Here is an 8778-nt window from a genome sequence, read left to right on the forward strand (position 1 = left end):
TATGGCTTCCTTATAAGCTCATCCCGGGATCTGGGGCTACCTTCAGCCTGCAGCACTGTTTAACTTCCACTTCACTGCACATCCAAGCAGGACTTTTCTTTGCCTCTGGTCCCTGTTGAGGTGTGTTACTGGAGGCTGGTTAAACAGCTGCTCTGCACCACAGAAGTGATGTCTGAGAGGCAAGAGGGATGCCCAGAGAGCAGAGCTGCAGAGCTCCTGGGTCAGGGGGATCAGCCACATCCTTTTGCTTTGCTTCCACAGGAACCCAGACCCTCACAAATCCAAGCCCAACAGTGACAGACTCAAGCCAGCAGACAGAGTGAGTGGGTCTTTCCCTCCTTCCCTGGGTGCTCAGACACTGGGTGCAGGGCAGCAGCCTCCTGCACGAACTGGGGGGGAACAGTGGGTGCCCAGGCAGGGGCTGCTGAAGAGCCTCAGTAACACACTTTCTTTTTTATTTTAGTTGTGGAATAGCAGTTTTAGATAAGGTGAGAGACAGATTCAAACTAGCCTTGAACTCCTGCAAATGAAGTAAGTTTCTGAATTTTCTGACCAGGAACTTGATGCTAAACATCTATAGTTTCAAAACTGCTGACACTGGTCCTAGAGCACACAAAGGTGACTCTGCCCCACAGACACCTGCTGTTCTCCCTCGGTAACTGCCCCGGTTTGATACACAACCTGGCCGAGACACCACAACTGCGCTGCTGCAAGTTGCTGCAGGAAGTGTTTTCACTTCCCTGGAAAAAGAAAACAAACAAACAAGGCCCAGCAGGCCCTCCTCCTCCTCCTCCCCCCAGACTGAGCTACTCATTTCAGCTTTACTTCAAAATGTTTGGATTTTGTAGACACTTGGTAAAATGTTTAATAACAATGCTTTTAAACTGCAACAACATATAATTTTGTAACCATTTGCCCTTTCCCTTTCAGGAAATAGTGCAGCTCTCCAACTACCTGAAGGTGGGTACCAGACACTGCATATCCCCCTGGGAAAGCAGCACTTCAGTCACTGCCACACCACTTTAAAACTGTAATTATTATTAAAGAGAGGTTATATAGCTAAGAGAGCCTACAGACCAGCTTTCTGAAGCCCAAAGACCCATCTGAAACCCCTGTGACCCTGAGGGGGGAGCAGGGCTGCCCCTGCTGCCTTCAGGGGTCCCCACCAACCCACTCTCCCCTTCCCCACAGGAGGCCCTGCACCGCGAGCTGCTGCTCAAGCAGAAGATGGTGATTTTGCAGGAGCTTTTCTCCACGTTGCTGCAAGCGTCAGAAAAATCCTGGCAGGTACCAGCGAGGCACACGAGGGAGGGAGGTTTTGACTCAGGGGGATCCAGCTTGTGCAACCGCGGGACTCCCTTCCTTCCTGGGAGCTAAACCCCAGCTCTGCCTGGCTGTGGTGCTTTGCAGCCCAGATGTTAGGTGCTGAAAGTGCCTGGCAGAGCAGATCTGGTGCGGAACGTTCCCTGCAAGCTGCTGCCCGCCCTGCTGCTCCCTCGCTCTCCAGGGAGGGCTCATCACACACTCAGCCACAGGGGCTACTTCACTGGATGTTTTCCCCCTCTTATCCCCCAAAAGATTGCTCCAAAGCACACTTTGCTTTCAGATCCACAGGAAGTGTAAAACACTTTTCTGTAAGGTTTTGGGTTTTTTTTATACCTGCCTCTCCCACTTGCTCTTCAGTAAAAAGCAAACAAAGTGTGTAAGTGGAGAAAAACTGGCACGAACCCAACCCACCACCTTCCACCAGATTTTCTTTCCTAGTCAAAACAAACTGCAAATGTTTTGAACCGAATTTTTCTTTTTTGGCCAAAATAAAAATGTTAGATGCAAACTGAGACACCCAAGTGCTGGCAATCACCGATGGGGTAAAAGACAGACTGCTTCCTAAACTGGGAACACAACAGCTGAAAACCCCCACCCAGCACAAGCTGCCTCCCTGCAGAGCACCAGCCCCCCAGTCTGCTCCTTGCCGGGACCTGCAGGGACATCCTCTGCCCTGGTTCCTTTTGGGGACATGTTCTGGGCCCCAAAGACAGATCAGGGGACTCGGTACCACAGTGCCCTGCACACTGGCACTCTGCTGAATCACAGCCCTGCATCAAACCATTTCCCCACAGCTCAAAGTCCTCTGGGCTGCACTGAACCAGGGCCCATTGATTATTTTTTTTTTCACTTTCAGGTAAAATTGAGGTAAAGATTTTATGCAACAAAGTATTTTATGTAGGATTATTAAATATTAATTTGCAGTTCGTTATCCTTTTAAAAAGTGATTTGAAAGTTCTGTTGGGGCAGAAATGTGAGTGATTGGGTGAGATGGTGTAAAAAACTTGAGCTGGATGCTCTGCGGTTGGAAGCTTCCGCCCTCACTTGCTTCTTCAAATACAATATGAGCAGGAAAAAACACCCTGCCACACTCTGCAGGAAGTAGCCATGAAACCTCAGATTAGAAACAGGTGGGTGCACTTTGCTTCTTGCTATCTCTGCTCCTGGAGGGAGCTTTTGCTGCTGCCTCTTGCCTTCAACCCTTCATCAGACTAAAAATTAACTTGCTGCTGGCGCTGGAGCTGATGGGGCAAACAAGTAGATGGTGCCTGTTCGGGGGGATCCCCTGGGAGTGCACAGGGGGAGGGAGGCTGGGGGAAAGGGGCTTCCCTTGGAGGTGCTGGCAAAGGGAGGTACAGACAGGTCCCATTCCATAATGCTGTGCCATGGAAACTGGTGGCTGGGTGCCCATTTCCAGGCCCAGGTGAGATGCCAAATGCCCATTGCAGAGGTTTTTTAGCCCTTCCCAATACTTTGGGTTTCACAGAAATATGGTTGCATAGACAGGAACAATACAGCAGTAACTCTTGAAATGGCCACAAAGTCATTTTTGAGATGCTGCTCATTTTCACAAGTGCTTCTGGTTTGATGGAACAAGCAGAAACTTCTCAGGAGGATGGGATGCAGTTAAACTGAAAGGATAAAGCATTTGTTTCCTTCCCCCTCCCATGATTTTACTCGTAGGTTAAAGAAACCTTCCTACCATCTGTTGTAGAACTTGCTCAGTTCAGCATTTACTCTTACTGCTTTAAACCAACTATTTTAAGTGACTAAGAGAAAGAATATCAGAGTTCAGCAACCACAGGACAACCAAAACACTACAGCTATCAACTGAAACCAGGTCCACGTGCTTCTAGGGCACACCTTGTTTAAATTCCACCTACTTTCTAAGAGGATAAAGCTTTTCATTCTTTGTACCAACAGCTGAACTGGGAAGATTTAGTCTTTGGGACTGTAAATTTCAGAGCAAATTTAAGTAGTGCTAAGGGACCAGAGAATCTGGTTTTGCTTGGGTCTAACAGCTATTGCTGTAACATGAAGGAGTTGTTTTTTCAGAGACTTGACTTCAAACAGCAGCTAGCAGAGGATACCAGTGTTCTCAGTATCAGTGGTGGAAAATCAGCCTGTGTGAACTCTGCTAGAAATGCTCATCTGAATTTCCATGCAGTCTGGTTTCACAAAACCTAGGCTGCCTGACTAACACTGAGAGGAGGTTACAGTCAGGAAAGTGAATCATCACTGTTGCCCTCTATCCCCCTGCCCAACTGACAGATGTTGCAAGGAAGAACCAACCTATTTCCTAAGGGAACCAGCAAGACAAGACCTCAGCAGCAGCCCAAGCTTTAGGCAAGGAGCATTGCAGGGAGGAGCCAGGGAACAAGGACAGTCCCAACCAGACTCACCTGAAATCCCCTTGCTGTGAACTTCTCCTCTTGCTGCACCCAGATCCCATGGGACTGCCTCAGGAGAGTTTTTTCAGTGCACAAGTTTTCCTTCCCCGAGACCCCATTTATTCTGACATCATGAAGGCTTATATGAACACCAAGTGTTGAAAAGACTGACCAAATTGAGCCACAACATCACAGATGAAGAAAAGGGAGAAAGGGAATCAACACACAGGCTGACAGAGCACTGAGGCATATTGTGCAGTTTGTGATTCCACATGTCAGCTCAGTTGTTTCTTCCCCAGGGTCAGCTGAATGAAGACAAACTGAAGTGCAAACTAAGGGCGCTTGAGAACCAGCTGCAGGCCTGCACCCAGGTAAGGGGCACCAAACTGGGGAAGGAAGGCAGGGAAACAACACACCAAGCCAGTTCTGGTCCCAGCTTCTAGAGCAACCTGGCTAGATATGCATCTGAAAAATCATTTCTCCTCTTTGCTGAAGCTTCACAGCTCAGTAGCATTTACACACTCTGGATTTGTTAATATTCAGGCTTAGCAAGACTAAGAGTATGTCAGATAAAACCCTTCAAGCACTTTGATTCTTCCTTTAAAGAATTACACAAAGGAGTGTGTGAAGAAGATCTTGATAGAGATGGAAGACCAGAAGCAGACCTACGAGCAGAAAGCTAAGGAGGCTCTTCAGAAGATGCTGGAGGACAAACTCCAAGCAGAGCAGGAGCTGCAAAACTCTCAGGTAAGGAAAAGACCTGGCTTTGCTTACACCCAGTCTGTGACAAAGAGCTCCCACATTTCAGGGAAAGGGGATCACTGGCTTACCATTAGTAACAAAGGTGCAAAATTACCATTTTTTAGCTACTGAGCAAAGTCCAAAGCAGCTTAGTGGCAACCTGATCTCATTTTGTGAGCCACACGTCAGGTCATTCAAAAGAGCACACAGCTGGGGGAACAGGCTGCTGCTTGGCAGTTTTAAGTGTAAACCTTTCTCCTCCACTGCCCCTTCTTCCTTCTCCCTGCTCTACACACAGAGCAACAAGCTACACACAGATAAATCCAGGGCACAAGGTATCCAGAGACACTTCTTCGGGAGCTGCTCTTTTATATGAAAATGGATTTTCCCCAAGAGGCACCCGGGGGGTCAAACCAAACGGCTAACTTGTATTTTCAGAACAATGAGTTATTTGTATCCCAAAGATTACAAGCTTCCTCAATCCTCCCAGCAGCAGAGGAACCAGGGTTCCACAGCAAACCCTCAGCCTGTGTTCCCTCTGTCCATCAGGTGGCATCAGCCTCACACGTGCTGCCACAACCCGGGTGCAGGAGGAGCTGGTGTTACCCCAGCCCCACACACGGCCCAGCCCGTGGGTGCTGTTCAGGGCAGCCTGGCGTGGTCCCACCAAGCTGAGGGTCACAGCCCACCCCTGGGTTCTTCTCTCCTCCACAGAGAAAGCTGGCAGTGACAAGGCAGGACCTTGCATTGTGGAAAGAGCACCACACCAGGCTCACAGCCCAACTGACCGACACGAGCACAGCGCACACCGAGCTCGAGAACAGCTTCCACCTTTTGCAGAGTGAACTGCAGGTACATGAGTGCCCCTCAGGAACAGCACAGAGCCACAGAATGGTTTGGGTTGGGAGGGACCACCTCGTTCAAACCCCCCTGCCACAGGCAGGGACACCTCCCTCTAGACCAGTGGGAGCTCCAAGCTCCTTCCATCCCCCTTCCAGGAGTTCCCGTTTTCCAATGTGCCAGCCAGGAAGTCATAGAAATCATAGAATCATTAAGGTTGGAAGGGACTTTAAAGATCATCAAGTTCCAGCCCCCCTGTCATGAGCAGGGAGCCCTCCCACTAGACCAGGTTGCACAAAACCTCATCCAACCTGGCCTTAAAACCCTCCAGGGATGGGGCATCAACAGCCTCCCTGGGCAGCCCATCCCAGCTCCTCACCACCTTGAGAGTGAAGAATTTCTTCCTAATATCCAACCTAAATCTCCTCTCAGTTTAAACCCATCACCCCTTGTCCTGTCACTATCTTCTCTGATAGAAAGCCCCTCCCCAGCTTTCCTGGAGCCCCTTCAGGCACTGGAAGCTGCTCTAAGGTCTCCCTGGAGCCTTCTCTTCTCCAGGCTGAACACCCCAACTCTCCCAGAGCAGAGCTGCTCCAGGGCTCTGAAGCCCCAGGCTGAGATCGCTACGTAATAAATCCCCTTTGGCCAAGCCCAAGGGTCAGCCCTGCAAACCCAGCCCCCCGCTCCGGGTCTGCGGGGGTGCACAGCAGCGCCCTGCGGGAGGACAACCGCCTGCAGGCCCGGCACATCAGCACCATCCGAGGTACGGGGGCGAGGGCAGGGGGGCTGCAAAGAAACAGAGGACTCAAGGAAAACAGCTCCTAAAAATCCCGACCCTGGAAGTCTCTGGTTTCCGAAGGGCTCCTGGAGTCACTTCCGACCAGATTAAAAAGGACTTCAGAGAAGCCGAGTGGCTTTTCTAGAAGAAAGGATGGAATGTGAGACCTGAACATTCAAAGATGAACCCTCAGCTCTGGTGAGGACTTTTGCATCCTCGTCAGAGGCACCAAGGCCAGCAGCACAAGCTGTTCCTGCCCGGTGGGGATGCTCCCAGCCCACAAACACACGCCAACAGTGTCTTAAAGTACCACTCCAGAGAGGCAAGGACACTCTCACACACTTCACGTGCCTATTTTAAAACACAATTAAGGAAGAGTAAATGGCTGGCAGGTCTATTTTCTTAACAGGTCTCACACAAGCAGCTTTAAAATAAACTAATGGAATTTGAGGCACGCTAGAAAAAAAGCTGCCCAAACTGAAAGGCAATTGACAGCTCAACATCACATTCCTTCAGAGAAGAAAGTTCAGCGTAGCCAACAACATCCACTTCATTTCAGACGTGGAGAAAGGGAAAGTAGCCATCCTTGCATCCACACCAGCCCTTCTGTTCTCCTGTCATTATTTCAGATCAATTGCAAAAGGAACAAAGCCAGAGGGTAGCACTGGAGGCGACAATCGGCCATTTACAAAGTAAGTAACACAAAGACATGCAAAGCGAGCGACCTGTGTCAGAGCTGGGGGTGGTAACGGAGCCTTTTTACATCCCCAGGCCTGATACAGAGCCAGGCGGAGCAGCAGAGGCTCCAGGAGGCCCCGGTGCAAAGGAAAGGTCAGCAAACTTTGTAACTCCCACCTTAGCCCTGCTCCCACGGGACACCAGAACCTTAGGCCTGGCTCTAGAAGTCTCCACTGGCTTAGAACACAGGATTATGTTAAAGCTGCACAAAACGAGTTACTGTATTTTGCTAGTTAATGTTAAAACATAAGTATATTTATGATGGAAACACTTTGAAAAATAAATGGATTTCATTGCAAATTCTGTTTCAGCAGCCATACCAGTTGTTGTTTTTTTTCAAACAAAATACATGAATATTTATAATTGCAATTACAGCTGTACCTGAAAAAAAAAAATAATTAAAAAGACACTCTCCTTCCCCTCCATTTCTGGCAACTACTTAGAAATATTCCTCTAAAGTTCATTAATTTGTAGCTCCAGCAGAGGCAGGTCTGTGACAGGTAACTCAGCTCCCGTGCCCTCTGCTGTGTGCATAGCACACAAATATTATCTTTAAACTGTGCTGAGCAAACAAGATCTAAAGCAAACTGAAAGCCTGGACCCATTTCTCATCAGAAGCCTGTTTTCTAGACCAGGTTTTCACCACGCAGACCCCACCTCTCACTCCCACCAAGGAAAAACAAAACATTCTGTTAGAGCATCCTGAGGAGGAGGGAGAAGAAAGCCTGGAGGATGAGGTGCAGGAAAGGACATCCCAGCTTGCAGCAAAGGAAAACAAGGTGAGGAAGAAACTGAACCAGAGCTGGGACCAAGTTCCCTGCCAAGACACAACACACCAAAGCCCCTGGAAGTAACTTACGTTTGGCACCTCCTGTAAGGAGTAGCTCTGCTGAGCTTCTATCCTGACATCAGCCTCACCTAAGCCTTCAACACAGCACCCACACACGAGGGAGGGCAGCAGCACCTCCACCCAGGGCTGCAGCAGCACAGCACCCTCCAGACAAACCCACTTCTCCTTTCATGGACAGGAGAGCCCCAACAACCTCGCAGGGAAAAGCCAGAGCCACACTTGAATAGCTGAGACTCTGGGCACAAGAAGGAGAAGAGGAAAAGGCTTGCAAATAACAGGCATAGCCTGCTAAAAAACCACAAACAAACAAGCAAAGCCCTCACAGCGGGGCTGCAGAAAAACTCAAAGCTTTACAGCCTCTTACAGCCTCTTTCCCATCAAATTCTGCCCTCAGCCAACCAGCAGCCCCCCCAGCTCTTCCAGCAGCGCTCAACAAGGATTTTTAAAAACGGATTGTTTTTAAAAAAAAGGATTTTTAACTTACTGCAGCAGAGCCCCGAGCCACGCAGGAGGAGAGCTGGTCCTGCCGACCCCCCTGGGCAGAGCAGAGGCAGCACGAAACGCCAGCACCACCTGGGGCAGCGCTTTGTAAAGGACAATCAGAGCGATCAGGGACAGCTGGGGTGGTCCTGCTCTCCCTTCTCTCTTCCACAGCTGGGAAGGCAGCAGGGCCACCTGCCAGAAAAAAAAAAGGCAGTTCCTGGTTTTTGGGGTGTGCAGCACAACCGAGGTGCCTGTCCCGTGTGTCTCAGAGGGTTTGAAGGACTCTGCAACTGCTCTCGCAGGCAGTGAGATGCAGAGTGACTGTCAGGATGAGAGGCAAAGCCTGCACCCCATGTCATCTTCCTGACCCACAGGCTTCTGTGGTCGTGAAAATAATCCTAGAATGCCAGGGTAGAAAGGACCTTAAGGACCAACCTTTCTAGGTTGGAACACGGTTTAAGTGAGAGAAACAGACACTCCCATCTAAATGAGATGAAGCATTGATCTAAATTCAGCTCCATTTAGCATTTAACTAACTTCAGATGAAGCAATAACCCACTGGGATGTGGAGGCCGGCAGCGAGGCCTGCAGGCCACGGGATGGTCACAGACCGGGTCCTGCCTCTGCCACCA

General features: G+C 49.6%; 1 protein-coding gene across 1 annotated transcript in view; it reads left to right on the forward strand.

Annotated features, from left to right (window-relative positions):
• The first annotated feature begins 1227 nt into the window (after positions 1 to 1227).
• The window catches only part of TRAF3IP3 (TRAF3 interacting protein 3), an 8259-nt gene continuing 708 nt past the window's right edge, over positions 1228 to 8778 (forward strand). The window contains exons 1-8 of the mRNA XM_010002144.1: positions 1228 to 1287; positions 4016 to 4087; positions 4323 to 4463; positions 5172 to 5305; positions 6005 to 6060; positions 6705 to 6767; positions 6847 to 6906; positions 7444 to 7592. Coding sequence (XP_010000446.1) covers positions 1228 to 1287; positions 4016 to 4087; positions 4323 to 4463; positions 5172 to 5305; positions 6005 to 6060; positions 6705 to 6767; positions 6847 to 6906; positions 7444 to 7592 — 735 coding nt within the window. The remainder of the gene's footprint in view (positions 1288 to 4015; positions 4088 to 4322; positions 4464 to 5171; positions 5306 to 6004; positions 6061 to 6704; positions 6768 to 6846; positions 6907 to 7443; positions 7593 to 8778) is intronic.

This window comes from Chaetura pelagica, unplaced genomic scaffold (genome assembly GCF_000747805.2).
Source record: "Chaetura pelagica isolate M959 unplaced genomic scaffold, ChaPel_1.0 scaffold181, whole genome shotgun sequence".
Classification (NCBI taxonomy): domain Eukaryota; kingdom Metazoa; phylum Chordata; class Aves; order Apodiformes; family Apodidae; genus Chaetura; species Chaetura pelagica.